Source organism: Strix uralensis, chromosome 6, assembly GCF_047716275.1.
Source record: "Strix uralensis isolate ZFMK-TIS-50842 chromosome 6, bStrUra1, whole genome shotgun sequence".
In the NCBI taxonomy this organism is placed as follows: Eukaryota; Metazoa; Chordata; class Aves; order Strigiformes; family Strigidae; genus Strix; species Strix uralensis.
Window position 1 is genome coordinate 20,639,519 of NC_133977.1, and position 18,873 is coordinate 20,658,391.

The 18,873-nt window shown below is 40.0% G+C and overlaps 1 protein-coding gene across 3 annotated transcripts in view; it reads right to left on the reverse strand.

Annotated features, from left to right (window-relative positions):
- Window positions 1-18,873, reverse strand: part of MTX2 (metaxin 2) — a 35,388-nt gene that overhangs the window by 3,819 nt on the left and 12,696 nt on the right. For all 3 annotated transcript variants that reach the window (XM_074873158.1, XM_074873157.1, XM_074873156.1), the window contains exons 2-6: window positions 17,645-17,692; window positions 16,622-16,668; window positions 4,510-4,582; window positions 1,387-1,463; window positions 559-651 (exon numbers count right to left, since the gene is read on the reverse strand). In XM_074873158.1, coding sequence (XP_074729259.1) covers window positions 559-651; window positions 1,387-1,463; window positions 4,510-4,582; window positions 16,622-16,668; window positions 17,645-17,692 — 338 coding nt within the window. The remainder of the gene's footprint in view (window positions 1-558; window positions 652-1,386; window positions 1,464-4,509; window positions 4,583-16,621; window positions 16,669-17,644; window positions 17,693-18,873) is intronic.

The window sequence follows — 18,873 nt, forward strand, 5'->3', positions numbered from 1 at the left end:
ACTGGAAGGCAAAAGCCCAGTCGCTAGTCGTTACTTCACCAGCACCAGGACCAAGCCGAGACCGAAGGCCCACTTCTGTTGCCCACACAGCACACAACTCAGCGCCCAGGTTACCAGCCCGCAGCTCCTCAGCCGCCTGCAGCTTGCCAGCATTTCCAACACCACTCCCACACTGGGACTGCGTCACCTTAACTGGCCACAGAGACGAACCACAGGTGATCTCAGCCTCCAACTAGGTGTGTGAAATGGGGTAGTGGTGGCCAGCTGTGGGCTGGGGCAGGATCCCAGGAACCACTAGCATTTTCCAGAAGGTTACTTCTCCAGCTACATGACACACTTCAGTTAGGTGAAGGGAATCATACGTGTGGCTTGTGTCTACAGGAACACTTCAGCAAGCAGTCCACAGGGTACAGAGAATTTATTTCTGCCTCCTTTCACCTCAAAAGTTGGTGACCTAATCTAAGAATATGTAGCATTTCCAATATAGGGAAAAATCCTAAAGCTTTCTCGCCTATAGTCACTTATGTAAGTGTGTGGAGTTACTATGGTTTGCTGTACCTCTGCTGTCAAGAGCATATTATTGACTAATTCCATGTAGGCTTTCATCTCAGCTTTTTGGACTTCATCCAACCCATCACTGAGAGAATGGCCCTAATGGGGAAAAGAGAAAAAAAAAAGACACACATGTAAGGAAGGATATTGGAATATTCAGCAATGCCTGACCCAAGGACCTCTGAAGTCAGTGAGCTTTGGCTCAGATCCTGATCTCTTACACAGTTCAATAACAAATTACATATGCAATTTCTATGTACAGTATCCTTTAGAAATAAAGAGAGATCATTGTAACGTAACATAACTAATCTACAAGAAATGTAGACTATTATCAGTTATAGATGAACACAGTTTGAGCACATAGCCTCCTGGTTAATATATCTCTGTGGCAAGAAGTAAACACAAATTTACATCTGTGATACAGCTTTATCAACTGCTCAGTGAAAAGACAGTATTTTTTAAAAGGGGGGGCAGGGAGGGGAGAAAAGGCGAATTTGAACAGTATCTGACACTCGAGGACTTAAACCACTCAGGTCTGGGTTTAAGAGCTCTGAGGTCCAGAGACAGGGCATGTAGAAAAGCAGTCTCAGAAACTGGCACTGGTATGCAACTATTCTGCACAGAATTTACTTCCAGGATTTGAGTAAATGACAAAGAAAAACATTTCCATCTCAACAAACTCCTACTCCAGGATATCTTCCTTTTAAAACAGCACTAGATTTCTATACTGTTTTAACAAATTAAGTAACATTCCAGAAGAGCACACCAGATCAGCACAATGCTAAGCAGGATTAACATGCTATTCACTAACTGATGAAAACAATGTACTATTACCTTGGCTTTTACAAACTGGACTATGGGCCCAAGTTCAGATACTACTTGATTTCCCACATGAATAAAGGGTACTTTGCCTGTAAAATGAGAAATGTATTTTAGTAAGAGCTTTTTATACCTGTAAAACATTATTTACAATTTTCAAAGCAATTAAATATTCCAGGTACACCTGAACATCAGTGGTTTTTTTCAAATCAGCACAGATAAAGCTCTAACATATACAGCTCACCTAGCAAACATTTGTAATAACAAACATCTTCCTCCTCCTGAACGTCTTCTGCATGCAGTATTTACAACTGTATATTTCAAAGTTATTGAGTGAGATCAATCGACTTGTATTTTAATAATGGACTTTGCTTTGCTGGAAAGACTTAATTCAGTGTTTCTCTGAAGTACAGCTGGGAAATCCCAGGAAAGCAGACAGAGCCCTTGGCTAGTTTTACAACACAACGCATTCCCACCCTCCCTTCTAACCCACTGGCAGGGAAAGGGCTGCTGAAAGGATGACAGGAGATGTGGCACTGCGCCCAGGAAAGCAAGCAGGGAGAAGCACAAACACACGTTCAGCAAGGCAGAGTCTTGACTCTCCTTCCTCTGGTCCTTCAGATTCCATCAACTGGGCCAGCCGGCTCCTGTTGGCTGCCCCAGTCTCCACTCTCTAGTTGTGAGCTGTCATTTTTGAGCCCCTGTGGCCCTGGGGTCGGGAAGCGGTTCATGGTATGAGACCCACAGCTTCACAATCTGGGGGGCTGGGAGGGGGAAGGAGCTGCTTCATCATCACAGATACAAAACGGGGTTAAAGCTTAATACTAGTAAGGCTCAACACTCAGTCTATGAAGCTGAACCCTGAGGGTCCAGCATGGAGCACGGCTAAAAACAGCCAGTCCTCAAAAGGAGACTGGGAAATGACTGTGGTGGAACTTGTGGGGGTATGAAGGGCTCCCGAGTCTGTACACACCACCTTCTCTGCTTCGTAACTTTTTCTACACGCAGAACTGAGCCAAAGCTTTAAGGCAGGCAGAGATACAAGAGGAAGCCCTGTTACACACAGCAAGCCATGAAGCATGGCAGGAGTTGCCTTATGCCCCTTTTCCCAGCTCTCAACATGTGAAGCTGAGGGCTCCTGCCAGGAAGGCTCCAGCCAGGTTGCTTGTCCTGCAACTCTTCATCCAAGTGCAACTGACAAACATCAACCTTATATTTAAGACTAAATCTTTGAGGATTATTTACATGATTGAAATAATCCATAAAATTGAGATAAATGCTGGATGTTTTGTATTACTGAAAACATCCTCAAGCCCAAAGGCAGTAAACGAGCCTGCCCAGTGCAGTGGGGCACAGCACCCTTTTACCTTCCCACCTCTTGCTGTGGGCAAACTCTGGTCTCGTTAAACAGCCCAAAGAGCAAGATCAGTACCTGTCTGACTCCAAATATGCCATCAGCAATACATTTGCTCTTTCCACTGAAACACAAAAAAACTATTTTTCAGCCTGGCTCGAACACTGTTCATGCTAACAGCAGATTCAGTCATGGCTTTTATCATGAGATTCACTTCTCACTGGCTAAAAACAGCCTAAGGGTAATAAATGAAGTGCATCACACCAACAAAGGCTTCACCTGCATCCACATGCTGCATGTTGCAGAATGAAACACAGACCTCTCTGCTGCAGAATTCAGTGGTTTCAGTCAGACTGTACTTCACACACCAAGACAATCCTCTGGTATCATACTTTTGACTCCCTCGAATGGGTTTCATCATTACAACAACTATGAGATAAATAACCTTCCCCCCAAAACGATGAGATGCAGATATTTGTCTGCTGTTGCTGTGAGACAGAGGGTGGTGGGGAGGAAGAAGGGAACAAATGAAAACCTTGTCTGAATTATCATTAACAGAACCAATATAAAGAAAGGAAATGGGCCAAGTGAATAAAAATAAAGACTCCAGGAGTAACGGCAAAACGAATACACGTATTTCTACCCACATTTAAAATTGAAGCAGTATCATTTTCCCTCTTGTCCTCCTCGTTTTCAGCAGAAGGAAGTGTTCAGACCCAAATTACAACATCGGATGCCAGCACGGGGACATGGGGTGCGAGCAGCAGAGAAGCAAGAGTGTGCAACTGTCACCAGTCCTACTCCTGCATGCTCCTCTGTGCATGGATTCAGCCTTTCAAAGCGACCTTTATTTACTAAGGAGTAATTTAGATACCTCCATATTTTGCTGGTTTTTCACTGCTGTCAAGCAACTGCTTTTTTTAAAAATTCCACTGCTTTGACCAAAGTATCAGTAGCAGCAGCAGAACCCATATAGCTGGCAGACATATACTGACAAGCACTTCCATGTGGCAGTCATCAGCCAGGGCCAGGTAATCGGTAAGTAAGTACTCTTCACACAACAAAAATCTGGGACAGAGTGCCAGGATTGCCAGACTTTTGCACCTTGCATTCAGCAATTCTCTCTGATTTTTAGGCAACCTTCTGAAGCCAACCTCTGGATGTTTTTAGGCAACCTGTCATCTCCAGCAAAAGGTAGGCTCTCTACCTTTCTAATACATCATTTGGTGGTGGTGGGTTTGGATTTTTTTCCAGACAGTCTCACAGATCAGAGAAAGATTTAAAATTGCCCGTCACCCTTAAAAGCAATAACGGACCCTTTAGTCTCCTCCTGTATCAACATCCTGGCAATCATCTCCCAGACAGGGTAACAAAAGATACTCCTCCTCTGGTGTTGTCTGACCTCAGCAATGGGAAAATATAACAGTATTCACTGGAATATTCCCTGGATGAAGAATAAAGCCACTTTTAGAAACATACCTCTTTCTGCTTCAGGACACAACCACACTTGAGCATCTGAGAGAAAGTTTCCACCATGCATTTTGAACTGTCTGAATGCTTTATATAGGGACTGCATTCACAGGCACAGTTACACATTGTGCCATCGTTACTTTGCATTTGACTGTTTTAATTGCTTGTGGAGGAGAAACTGCACTGGAGAGGAGGGGGGGAAGGCAACCCACACATGGTAGCACTGACCGACTGTTATCAGCAAGACAAGGCGTAGTTGCCATGGTATCAAAATGGAGGTATAACATAGTAATCTAAATGAAGGCCACACTTACCAGATGGGGACATGTACTCGGCATTTGCCCTGCAAACCACCTGGATTGGCAGATTGCACATTTGCAAAAAGGCCTGGAAACAAAGAGCCGCATTTAAAAAGCATTAATACACCAGTGACAAACAAATACGTTCTTCTCAATACATGTGACTATGTTTTAGCTAGTTCCTAGCACACACTTATGAAGTACAGCTCCTTGCATATTGCTTTTAGGAAGAAAGAAGGGTAGGTGAAAGAAAACCAGGGGGTTTTTAACTTCCTTAGACAACTGTTTATCATCCAGTCATTGACTGGAATTCTTCCAGTGAAGTTTCATCTGTTTTTACCGTTTTTCCAAGATGAGCAAAGAAGCAGTATCTGACAGACACAGTTAATGCTGTGGCTGTACAAAGTTAAGCAATATTTTACCCATCCTGAAAATCATAGTACTTACTGCTTCTGGCTAAAGCTGGCTAAACAAGTTCACGTTGGGTAACCTGGCAAACACATACAGCACCTTCCCACATTATATTTACAATAGCTGCCAGAAGTTTTGCTCTATGATACTGTCAGAGCACAAGTCTGCTTTGGGAGAAAGTATTTATCATCTTTAATTTATGTGAATCATGAAGAGCACAACTGGTCAATTTACTGTTTCTTTCTATCTATAACCTTAGATTCAAAGCATTCTCAGTAGGATACTGATTTTTGTCAGCACCTGCCATCACCACAAAATCCTTAGTGTGTTTCCATTGAAATACCACAATACCAAGAAAAATACTTGCAATTTGGACAGAACATGGCAAATAAGGTTAACTCTTAATCTCTAGAGTCTCTCACAATTCAGCTAAGTTCTATCATTCATTTTGTCTTTCCAATGACAACAGGTCACAATTCCAGATTCCAAAATTATACCTATTTATCCACAGTGGGTTGAGGTGAAAAAAGCCTACACAAAGAAGGCTACACCCACACCATGAAGAAAAATGCTGCTGTAACACAGCACTTTCTACATGAGCCTCCTCCTAGCTCTTCAGGTTGCAAGATATGGCAGTAAACTGCACTCTCACAGCTTTAGATACTCAGACCCTAACCACAGACGTCAAAGTAACTTGAATTTTAACCTTGAGATTGCTCACCTCTGCACTAAATGTGACCATAAGGCATGAACTAACACTGGCATCAGCCCTGTTCCTAACTTTCTGGCTTCTATAGTATCCATCAAGCAAACAAAAACAACCCAAACAGCCCCTCTCCTCTCTCCTGCACTCTTCAAGTCCTTTATTCCCAAACTCTAACCCAATCCAGGGATAAAAAGCCGAAAGTTTTGGTCCTTTTCCAACCAAATCCAAGAACTGCACAGTCCATTACAACATTTGGCTCTTGCAGGTTTAGATGATGTAACTCAAATCCAAATCCCAATTTAAGCAAGGAACTATGGTCACAAGCTGCTACACAAGACATTGATTACAGCTGACAAGAGCCCGCCTCAGAACTGCAGAGGCTCTACAAAACCCACCAGAAACCTGGGGTTCTACATCTTCTGACTTCCTGAGCCTAACTCTAACTTAAAGCACTGCTTGGGAGTCAATACACATACACATGCAGACAGAGAGACAGAAACACAGATATATATAGAGAGGGTACTAGCCATGGTCAACATAAGCCAAATACTGCAGGTCCTGTACTATTTAGCAATAAACTGGTCTCTAGAGTGCTTCATCCCAACTAGAATCTCTATTACTGCTTAAGGGTGCAACAATCACCCAAAGAAAATACAAGGTACGGGCCACATTTGACACCACGCCACTTTCTAAGTCTGTGCACCCATCAGAGTCCACCAAAAATTGAGGCTCTTGCTGTCTTAGCATCCCAAACTCCATGCCAACAGCAGGAATACCCAAAAGACTAATTCTTAAACAGGAATTTAAGGCACTGGTCTGTCTCGGTCCTAGATCTCTTCCCCTTTGCCTGCTGGCTCTGCAGGACCTGGCAATGTCCAGGCTGCTCCAGCTACTGTTATATGCAGCATGTCTCTGCCCAAACTGGGGCTTCATATGCAGCTTCTTTGGAAATAGTTAAGAAACAAGAACACAGAGACTTTGGTTTAAATTAAATACATGTTTCTATGCCATTGTTGGACACGATCTAACCCACCAAAAACATACACTAACTCAGCTGGTACACAGACGTCGTTCTTCTGAAAGCTCTAGCAGTAGCTAACAGCATCATCTCAACACTATTTTGCTGCAGTGGAGCTGATGGCATCAAACAACAGCTCCAAAGAACTTCATCTTTGGCTGGGAGGAGAGGATTGAACTTCTACCACACTACTTAACCCTTAGCTGTTGAATTTCATCTCAAAAATAAGTGGTTTCATTTGGTGTAGGCTTCCCAAATGAATTTCTTTCGCAGTAAGGCACTATATTAACTCTGCAATTCTGCATTAAACCAGAGATTAATTTTGTAACCGCCATGTACTATTCTCACTGCAAGTTCAGAAGAAAAAAAGTTTGAACTGCACTGGAGTTAGGGCAACACATGAATAACTGAAAAGCTTGTAAGTGCAGAGACACATATAAGCAAAAGAACTATTTTTACTTTTTCGTATCAGCGTGTCAAAAGGGAGACACTGGCACGGAACACTTTGGTTACATGAGTTGCTTCAGCAAACTATTGCCTACTGTACATCATATCGTACATTGGCTCCTACACAGTACAAGGTTTCTACCAAAACCACAGTTTGTGACTGAAAAACAGTCCTCAGCGTAGAGGCTAAACTATAAATAAAATCTTTTCAATGTAAAGAGTTCAGCCAAGTTTCCATCAAAAATCTGAACCTGACCTTTCTCTCTCTCCTTCTCAATAAACATCCACAGACCAAGGAATATTGACCTTTATTACATTTGGCAGGGAAATTCTACCTCAGTCTCTGGCCTAGTGCAAAGGGGATTGAGAATATGTTGCCATTTTGGCATCACAGAAATGCAAACATGCTGCATCCACGTGCCTTTTTTGCACTTCATAAAGGAAAGAGGAGAGAGGAGGCTGAACTAGAATTGACATCTAATGTGGGAACAAATATTAACTAAATAAAAATATTTGCTACTCTGCATAATAAACTGCAGATTCTAGTAAGCTTAGAAATAAGTCAGTCTACCCTCAGTGAGGTTAAAAAAATTCTAAAAAAAAAAAAAAAAAATTAAAAAGACCCTAAACACCAAATCAAAAAACCTGAGAAAACTTCCTTGGAATAGTCATCTTAAGTTCTGATGAATGTTTCATAGATGGGAGACCAGGACTGAGCTTGAGAAACTGAAGAGTGATTCAAGATTAAAAGTGGGCAAATCCACCCAGTTCTGCATTCATCCCAGCAGTCCTCCTGTGAGGTTCAGAAACACTGACCAGTGGAGCTGCCTCTCCAGCAGCCTTACAAGGCCTGTGCCAAAAACCCTCTTGGGTACCCATGTGCCAACACCTATTCCACTTCATCTTTGTCTATACTTAGCATCGTCTTTTAAGATTAGCAGTGAAATAGTAATGAAACACAAAACCAAGAGAAAACAGAACAGTGAAAGAGTTGAAGACAAAATCATTTAATGCCATACAATAAACCTAAAAATAAAAAAATACTAAAAACTCTATTACATCTTTAAAAAGATGTAAGCCCAGGGAATTAAAAGACCAATACGTTGAGCTGTAATTCATATCCAAAGCGTGACCTATTAAATTTTAAGTGCTCCTTACATATTGTTCTGCAGGAAAATGAAGGAAAGCTCCACCATATGAAATAAGTTTAATCCTTATTGGATCTACACTGCTGAACTAATCATTACCTAGAGAAGTAGGCCAGTATCCATTTCTTGCTTCAGCTTAAACTAATGGTCCACTGGACAGCCTTCAAGTTGACTAAAAAATACACGTCAACTGATAAAAGGAGACAGTATTATCCCAAACTATGAGGGCTCAGCCTAAGAAATAAGCCTTACAATTTGCATTGCTATGAGAGTACTTACATTCTTTCACTGATGTAACTGACAGGCTTTGGAAATTATTAACAGCACAGGTGTTTTTGACTTCTTGAGCACAGTGAATGCATTTCATGTTTATGGAAATAATGGTTTCTTTTAGAAAAAGAGATGGACAAGGATCGTGACCAATGCATTCTTACAAATATCCACTGCCAGAAAATCTCAAAATTCTTTTTCTGATGCATTCAACCAGATAAATTAGATTTTAGAAAATAACTGATGTTAGACAGTAAGTGGCATGAGCTATTACCAAAATAGTTGAGATTGGCACGGATCAAAGAAATCCTACAGAGACAATATAGGACAAAGCAGCAATTTTTGTGAGTCTTTATCTCATTTAACGCTTTAGCCCAGTGATCAAGGGAGGATTTGTTCCCTTTTTGACCACTCATGTAGAATGTCAAGAACCAGCACATCTGGTGTGCAGATGGCATCGGACTGCCATGACTTCCAACTCTGATAAAAGATGTAGTAGAACACTGATTATTCCAGCTCAGAGCATTGCATATTTGAACAAGCAAGTAAACCCTTGCTTTTCTTGTGAGAGAAACTATCAACAAATGGGAGTGATCTCAGCTCCTCTGAGTGCTTTTGGAGTGAAAGGCAAGAGATTGAAGGCTAAAACCACCCCAGTGCAGTTCTGCTGAGATTTATGAAGATATCAACACCCCTTCAAAGACACAGCATCAAAAGCTGAGCAATCTGAAAGATCAAGGGCCCAGGCTTATTCTAGTACATCAGAGATTATTGTTAACACCATAAATTTGGCTGATCAACTTAAAAAGGGACTGAAAGGGGCCAGCTGAATTCCAAGTGACACATAAGTTAGTTAATCAAGCTCCTGCAAAAATTCACCTGAAATTGGTAAGCAAAGCAGTAACAGCAAAACTAGAAACAAGACACTTAACTGAGCACAGCCTGTCATGGTTTTGCAAAGATGCTTGCAATTCCAAAGAACAGCATTACATTTCCTGCTCTTTTCTCCTCTGGAAAAAAATGTACTAGCACAGAATCAACAGGGTGACTATTTGTAGGCCAGAACCTGGATCTCCTCCAGCACCTAGGATTCTCATGCAATAATACTACAGCATTTCCAGTTCTTCAGAATAGAGGGGGGAAAAAAAATAGCTCTCACGTCTGTAGTAAAACTGGTACACGTTACTTCATGTAAAGTTTTCCCATCCAGAGTAACTGTAAAGATCTTCACTGAAAATGTTTATTGATACTTTGAAAACAACTCTTCCAAACAAACTCTAAGCAAGGAAAGGAGAACTGAATTCCTGATGGAACGGATAAAATTTTTTTTCATGCTTAACACCTATCCAAAGAGTAAACAAGTCGGATCAATTCATAAAGAGGTAGGATTAACATTCTAATCTCCCCTTGCTAATGTTACAGAAGATCAAGAGATGACTGCCTAATAGACTTTACACAAATAAAGGAAACTTCATTCAAGCATAAATGTACAGAATTCACTACAACTGAAGGACATCAAACCAAAACGCTCAGCCTTTTAAAAGGAATGAGTAATTTCATGGCTCATAGTAGTTAATGCAGCATAAAACAAGGGTAATGAAATCTCAGATTGGGAAGAACTGAGTTTATTCCCCTGGCATCAGCAGGAGCACCTCCTTTATCCATATGTTCCACTGACTATTTGCGTTTCTGTAATTTTAAAAACAGGGGCCTGATTTCTTGTGCAGTATTGGCACTGGTCAATGACCGAAGCAGACACCTGGAAAACTACTGTCCAGTTTAGTAACTTAGGTTGAATACAACGTCTGCTACAAACACTTTTCTCTAAATTGTTTCTGGAACAAAGTGTGTCTTTTCTTTGGATGAGGTTAATGTGCAAAACAGACAAAGGCATTAAAAAATAAAGATTCAGCTTAATAGGGTCTGTCAGCTTCTCTCCCACACATGCTATCTGCTTCTCTTCCCTGGAGGCTAACAGCCTCCCCTCTCATGCTCTTCCAGCCTCTCTACCTGTAGCATCACCTACTCTTCTGGCATCTGGGAAGGGAAGGGAGAAATGTGAAAAATATATTTTTAGCAATGCTCCCTCTCTTCTTCCAGACTGAAAGCACCAATTCTACAAAGTTGCTACTGATTCTGTGCACCTTGTTTTTAATGGGAGACCTTGCTGTAGACAGGGAGGTGGAAAGTTGCTACAAGTCCATGAGTAGAAACAGAGAGGCAGGAAAAAAGGTGCCACCAGATGAATTATGCCTCTCCTTCCCTGCCCTCCCAATATTTACTGCTATAGACTAGGAAGAGGAAGTGTGGGAGGGAGGACAACAAACTGAAGAAAAAGCATGGAGAAGCCTCTCGGTGCCTTTCTTGCTCTACTGCAAGTTGATCCACACAGCACTACAGTTTGCATTGCACTGCCTTCTCCTCCCAGGAAGTAGCGTGAGCCACTCTGTTTTCAACGGCAGCACAGAACAAGTCAGTTCGTATTTTTGCTGTGAGAGAAGGAAGTATCAGCAACTACGTGAAAAGGGCTGATAGGAAGCTTTGAGGTGACACTTGCTATAAAATTAATCAACAATCTTATGCCTATCATTCATTTCAATCATGGCAAGTGACACCTCCTGACAGAATTGCGGAGTACATTTACACCAACAGCATTGCTTGTCAACTGAAGGCTTGTTTTGTTTTCTTACAGCCTGCCCAATTTCGAATTCAAAATGTAGGTAGTACGTTGGATTTCAATTATCTAAAAAAATAATCAGAGCAATCACCTTTGTACTGCTTTAGCACAGTTCCAAAGCCCAAAGCCCAGAAACCACAGCCAGCCACAGGGCAACTCACCCCAGCCTCCCCTTACTCCTCTTCTCACACAACTGACATTCTCATCTCCACTGCTGCTGCCGCCCTTGAAACAATGCAAGAAAGGGATGCCATTGTGTCTTCCTATGATGACAAGGATGGAAAATGACTGTGCATGAAATACAATGGGAAGGAGTAAGAGAAGGGAGGGAGGAGTTTTGTATTTATTTCTACAGTAAATTGTTTTAGGTGCCATTTTTACTCTTGTTCTCCTTTTCTCTTTGCCCTCCCCAGCTAAGGAAGGGCTGTCTGGACACCAACAGTTGGAAACAACACAAATCAGGCAGCGAATCACCCTGTCAGAGCTCCATCACAACACTCTCCTCTTCCCCTCCAGTCCCCTCTCAGAATAATACATATGAGCAAACACATATACTCATTAAAAATGAGTTACAACTTAATGTAAATCATATCCAGATTGCAGTTTCTGAGATCAGAGGCAAGAATGAAATTACTTATGCCAAGACTCAAATAGTTCACAACTTATGTCCCCACCTGAGGAACACTATTTTCAGATGGCATACTCCAGGCTTCATTTGAAGAAGATCTATTCATGATTAGATTTTAATAAAGAACAAGCCATTCCAAGCCATCTCTTATTCAGCAGCACTTCTAAAAGCATTCACACAATACTGTTGTGAAGAAAGAGTGAAAGGAGTTTTCTGTTTTCATTTTTACATTATTTCATAAGCATACAAAGGACAATATGTGATGACAACTAAAGAGTTATTCTCTACTTTATTGTAGGAACACATTTTAAAATTAAAAACCATGAACAAATATACAGAATAATTCAGTTTTCATATCAAACAGCTGCAGACCCTGTAACTGAAATAGTGTGTCTAAGGTTATAAATGAAAACTGTTCAGTATCATTCTTTGAGTGACAGATTAAATTCCTAATCCAGTTATGGTAATGGCCACATTTGTAGTTTAACATAAATTAAGAGCTTAATTATATTTGTGACTATTTTAAACAAAATTACAAATTCCTTTGTACCTGTGAACGTAATTTATAGCAAAGCCACGTTCATTCTCCAAAACAATCTATTTTACACTGAAGCACAATACTGCTCTAATGGTATAATGTAATTCTTGTTGTAGAATGCAGAACAAGTAGATTCACTGGTAGCACAGAGGTTTTGAAGATAAATGAAGATGCTATTCATTCAGGGGTAATTTCATCTTCGAACTATATGAAAGATGTTTCACTCACAAACAGTACCTGTATGGTTTGAGATTTAAGCATGTTTTCAGCTACAACGCAATGCTGCTAGATTGATTATGTTGATACTGCATTTCTCATCATGAAGAATTCCAGCTTTTATTCTCTTTAAAAAAGAAGATATTGTCAGATTTTCATTTCAGTACTAAGCCTTTGTTCAAGCCTCAGCAACAAGTTCAAATTTCTGCTAATGTTTTGTCTAGAGAAAAAAACCCCCACAATTCATATACACACATGAAAAAAAAAAATTCACAGATCTGTTGAGGGCAATTAATCATGCATGATTTACACATTCATTTGATTACTTGTTGAAGTAAATAAGCAGTTGGTCTGTGTAACACAATTCTAAATTGCCCAAACATCCTTCTGTCATTCAGGACTAAGAACAGACAATTCTAAATGCACTTTCCTGGAATATATTAAGACCATTTACAAGGACATCAATTGCACAAGCAATTAATACATAACATAATGAGCTGCAGGCTCTATAACCTCAGGATAGCTAGGAGAATTTCCACAATCCTGAACATTTTAGACAGCCTTTTAAGCAAGACTCTGTGACTACCTGCATAAAGATTTCAGAAGAACCTGTAATAACAGAGGCAGTCTCAACAACCACATTCCTCCGCCTGACAAGTTGGAACAGTGCAGAGAGATGCTGTGCTGCCATTTGAGGTAAGAGGCCTGGCACAGCACAGCTGTGTTAACCCCCTCCCTCCTACTCAGCCACACAACTTCCACCCAGGCACTAAACAAAAAGGCTTTACCTGCACCAGGCACCAACAGGGAAAGAGGGCCGGGACAGGCTGTTTCAGACTGAAATACACTCCCCTATGGTAATTCAGTTTTAATCCATTTAAAACTCCATTTTTCCCTCCTTGAAGTTGTGGAGTTGTTTTGTTATTGAAATAAAGTTGTGTATTTGCTTCTGGGTTTTGGTGGCTTTTGTTTACTATGATAAGACTGATAAGCAGGGATGCTGTATAATGGAAGCTGTACAATAAATAACAGGAGAATGGTTTTAACCGTGAATCATGTTACCCAGGAGGTATATGTGTTTTCATTAACTTTAATGGGAAGAGGGCTGAACATCTCACAAGAACAGCGCCTTCATTCTACGTACAACGTTCTCTTTCCCATAGCTGGATAATCATTACTGATCAGTATTTTCCCTTGATTTTAATTAATTTGCAGTGAAAGTAAAACTTCATTCAATATCAAGATTTTGCAGCCTAAGATCAAACAGGCTTCACTTTCAACAGGACTTCAAGTTAACAAACAAGGAGTGCAAACACCAAGATGTACCAGAGATAATGCACTAGCTCATCTGAAGTTATATTGCATTTTCAGCAAATATAAAGAATCTGAACGCACTAAAAGACAAAGGAATTATTCATTTAGCCTGTTTCCAAGAACAATGGGCAGGAGTTAAAAAACAAACACAAATAACAACAACGAAAACTCTACCAGAATCTGCAGAGAAGTTCCACAAGATGAGAGGGGTATTTTTGTTGTTGTTGTTGACTTGGTTGGTTTTTAACTATTGAAGGTACCACCACAGTCACTTAGCAATTCCCAGAAGACTCTGTCCTCCCCTCTCTTATCAGACATGTAGCTGTAGTCAGAAGTCCAGATTTCATTGCACAATGAGAAGCCATAAGTCAGATCATTAATAAAACAGCAAGGCTCAACCAACTTCCTATGTTCAATCTGCAGCCCTCACTACTCATTAATTCAAACAAAATGCCTGCAACAGTCTGTTACACCTAGACGGAGAGTAACTTGCTCTGCTGTTTGATCTGCTCTGCTGACAAGAGGTATATAAGATGTCATCCCATATTGCAAGGTCGTCAATTTTAAAACAGTCAACTTTTACTCTAATTACTTACTATGGCACGGGATTTTATTCTTTATTTTATATGTAGCTACCTGTATATATGTCCTCCAACAGCTATCCCAGGGCAGCATTATGAAGAGGTGCTGCAAGGAGATTTTGAGAAAGATCTGAAAGACCAGTTGCAGCACATTTAGAGTCTTGTTGTGAACCATGTTCCTTAAAGATCTGATGGCGGCTGACTCCACATGCTCTTTTGATCATAGGGACTCAAAATTCTGATGTGTTTTCACCACTTGGAAGCTCAACAAGCCATGAACAAGCTATGTATCTGCTCTGGTGATATTCATGTGCCCCAAATTAGTAACAGGGGAAAAAGGAACTGCAATAGTGGGGAAAAAAGTCCCAGGTACCAGATACTATTTCTTCCCCTATCCCCCATTCCCATTTCTTCCTCAGGAAAAGAACACACCCCACCTCCACCCCTAAAGAAAAACCCACCAGCAAAAAGATATCCAGTAAAAGATAAACAGGCTCTCATCAGAATAAGAAGTACACTTTAAAACAGAGGAACTCAGCAATTTCCTTATGCAAAACACACCAGTATATTTAAAGCTTTCTGATCACTAAGCTAGTAATACATAACTACAGATCCTAGTATTATTTAAAAATGGACCAAAGACACCAAGGATAGCTATTCTTTTGCAGTCACAACCACGTTACACAGATTCTTCAAAATAGATATGATTCCCCAATGCAAAATCGTTCTATAAAGTTTAAGATCAGATATCTACCAGAGCCATATTTATAGTCATGGCTACTATCAGCTGTCCAGCTAGAGAATATTGAAGAAAAACAAGCATTTTTAATATATTATAGTTAATTTATCATCTAAGTGACATGTGTAGGATAACAATGGACTGGAAACAGTAAAGCAAAATGATGCATTAGAAAAGGAAATTTTAGGGTTATGTTGTTGCATCTTTTTTTTGTGTTTTAAATACAAGCCACACCTACAGGTATTGTTAGATGGTAAAAAAATTCATGAGAACCACAAAAAAAACCCAGTTGCTGGAGTAAAAAGGAACTCCAAGATCAAGTGAGCAACAAAAACACTTATTTGCATTACTGCAAGGCATGATACAAAACACGCTGCCCAAACAAACAAGCACGGCCCCATTTATTTGGTGTATCAAAGATGACTCCTCTTTCCAGCAAAGGATAAAAGTATCTTCTTGCTGTACAGAATTTAGTCTTAGAGGTATTTCCTAGATTGCCAGACTGGAAGGAAAGAAGTTAGAGATCCTGGAAGTAGTTACCATGATCAAATGATCCTAACCTGCTTACTGGTAATGTCACTCAGAGTCTCCAAGTGTCCCACTTCGGCTAAATGAGATGTGATGTTTTTGAATAGTCCTCAAAGACTGCTGCCTCTAGCTTCTCGGAGCTAGACCACACACAAAAAGCCAGCAGCAGGGGAACTGTGCAACTCCCTACTACGCAAAGCAGCAGCAAAGCTGCTGTGAAGAACAGGAACCTTATAGACATCCTGCTCACCACCACTTCTGACAGCCAGGCCCTCTCTACTAATGGGGAAAACATCCCCTTGAGATCTGGGTTTACTAAACCTAACAGGTTAATGGGGTTTACACAGACTTCACAGCCACAGAGGTGCTCTTAAGTCAATTAGAGATGCAAGTTTGTCAATTATATGGACTATTTCTAAAAACCACATTGGATCTCAACTCTATACATGATGAAATTGAGAAAACCTATCAGACACATACAGAGATTTGATGCCCACAGCATGAAGCAAATATGCCTCGAGTTTGGGGCAGTATTAGCCTTAAGAATTAAATAACCAGCAAGCATCATGCAAGATGTTACAAGACAAAGTAGCATACCAAGTGACAAAAGATGGAAACCATGCACAGTTCCCAGAGTAGGTAAACAAGCAGACATTGTACAAACATAGACCAATATAAATACAAGTAGCAGCACTCTGTATAGGATTCTCAAAATCTCCACGTCCTTTAGGCTCTGGCACTTCAAAGACAATGTAAAGCACATCAGATACAGGAAAGAAGTCATTGATTTTGACAGAAATAATTCTTAAATTATTCATTTAGCTAAATACAGTTACTTTAGCTAAATAATCATTCAAAAAATAAAATGGAATTAGCATCTTTAGTTTAGAAAAGATGACAGTTTACCTGAACAGCAAGGGAAGATGCATTATCAGAAAGCAAAATTTGTTCCTCTGTTGAAAGAAAAAAAACAAAAAAAACACAATTACAAAAAACAGTGCCCATTTAGCTACTGACCTGTAACTGTAAGCCATTCTGGGTTGCATTTCTTATGCATAAAACAAGGAGCGCATATATAATTATTATGCAGCTGGACTAGAAAACCTGTGATATGAATATTAAAAAAAGAAAGAGAAAAAAAGAATACCAGGAATATTTCTCCTGCAAATGCAATTGCATTTATCATACATTACCACCAACGTACAATAAAAAAATGCTCACAACTAAAAACCAAATGCTTGAGTTTTATGCCAATTACTCTTCTCCTAATCAAAGTTAAATAAAACCGCATCTTCATAACTCCTCTGGCTAAAAAGTAAAAGCATTCAGAAACCTATAAAAGCGGCTTGCAGTTAATATTGCACACTGTGTCTAGGTCTGTCACACAAAAGAAAGATGACAAGTTCACTGCAATAAAAATTCCATGCTTAGAAGACTAGGGCTGCTACCTATTAGTCTTCATTACTTTGCAGTCTTCTGACAACTGTAGCAGGCTGCTGAGCCCCAAATGGGGGCCATAATGTGATCTGATGATATATGAAGAGCTGCTAAAGGGAGCCTGAACCATCCTAGCCTATACATTTTAACAGTTCCTTTTTACTGAGAGCCCACTTTACCACAAGACTTCAAAAATCTGCTGCCTCAGCTATTGGTGCAGTAAATCTGCCAACTGTGCCTGCAACCACATCATTTTACACTGCCTACAGCAGCCAATATAATGAGTCAATAATAAACCAAGGACCTTATAGGCCATGAATAGCTGGTTTATATTGGCAGATGCAAGCGTAGCTAAAACCTCTGACCAGACAAACAACACAAAGGACTCTTTTAACAGTTTCTGTGCTTCCTTGCAGTTAATTATCTTAGTGCATATTTAATGTGTTTTCTAAAAATAAAGTAATCATTAATTGCAAAAACCAGTGTACCCACCCTTCAGCTGCTGATACAACGCAGCATTTTCAGGCCAAGGCTCTGCGGCTGTGGAAAGAAAAGGAATTAATTAAGCAAGCCAAACAACAATGCACTTGCAGATGCTAACTGAACACAAACATTACCTAGAGCAGGAGCTCAAACTTCAAAGATGCTGATGCAAGATTTAGCCTGCCCTAAAAACATCCCATTGTCACTCTCTTCCCCCATACTTCTCCTGCTCCCAGAGGGACAACACAGAGCAGAAAACTAAGTCCCAAAATTTAATGTTGCAAGAAAATCTAAAATTCAAGCTACGTTACAGAATGGCCTTGTAATTCTCAAGCAGCTAAAGTAGCTATTTTCCCTCCACCATAAAGACATCCTTGTGCACATTCCCATCACAACTCTGGCCACTCTCAAGAGCAACTATTTATTAAGGTATTAAACAAAGAATTCTGGAAAGAACAGAACAAGACACAGAACAGGGAGGCACAAACCTCCAAACCCAGTGTGAAGAATGCTTTGAGGAAATGGAAAAACTTTCTGCCTTTTAAAGTTGTGTCCTCACTGGTCCTATAGAATACCCACAGCACCAGGTGCTCGGACAGGTCAAACCTACCCACCAGGACGACTGGGACTACCTATTGCTATAAATGATGTACTGGTGAACCCTAAAATGGGAATGTCAATATACATTAAAAAAACTGCATCATCAGTTGTTCAAAACAGTTGAACAGTTGTTAAAAAAAAAAAAAAGGAAATAAGACAATCACATCTTCCAGTTGAGAACTGCTGCACTTAATCAATCACACATCACTCGAATTTATGGGAAGGCAAAAATAATAATCAGCATGATTTACTGTTAATAGTAGCATTAAGATAACAGGTCATCACATTGTTTTGTCTCCATTACATTCCTTGTTAATGTCTGATTAAAAATCTATTTTTAAATACCAATTCAAACCTTGCATTCTAACCAAACTAACTACTTGTAAACAAAATTAATGCTCTAATCACATAATTTTTTTTTTTAAAGCAATGATGTCTATAAATAGCTATGCATGGTTCAAACAGAAATACACCACTGGCTTCAGAATGTCATTGTTTGTGTCTTCACCCTTAGAATGCAAAGGAAAAAAAATGCACAATTATCTAACTATCATTCTTTTTGGATACTCATGATGAAGTATTAAGTTTTATGGAAGTCATACAGAACTGTAAAGCTTGTAATACTGTACACAGTTTTG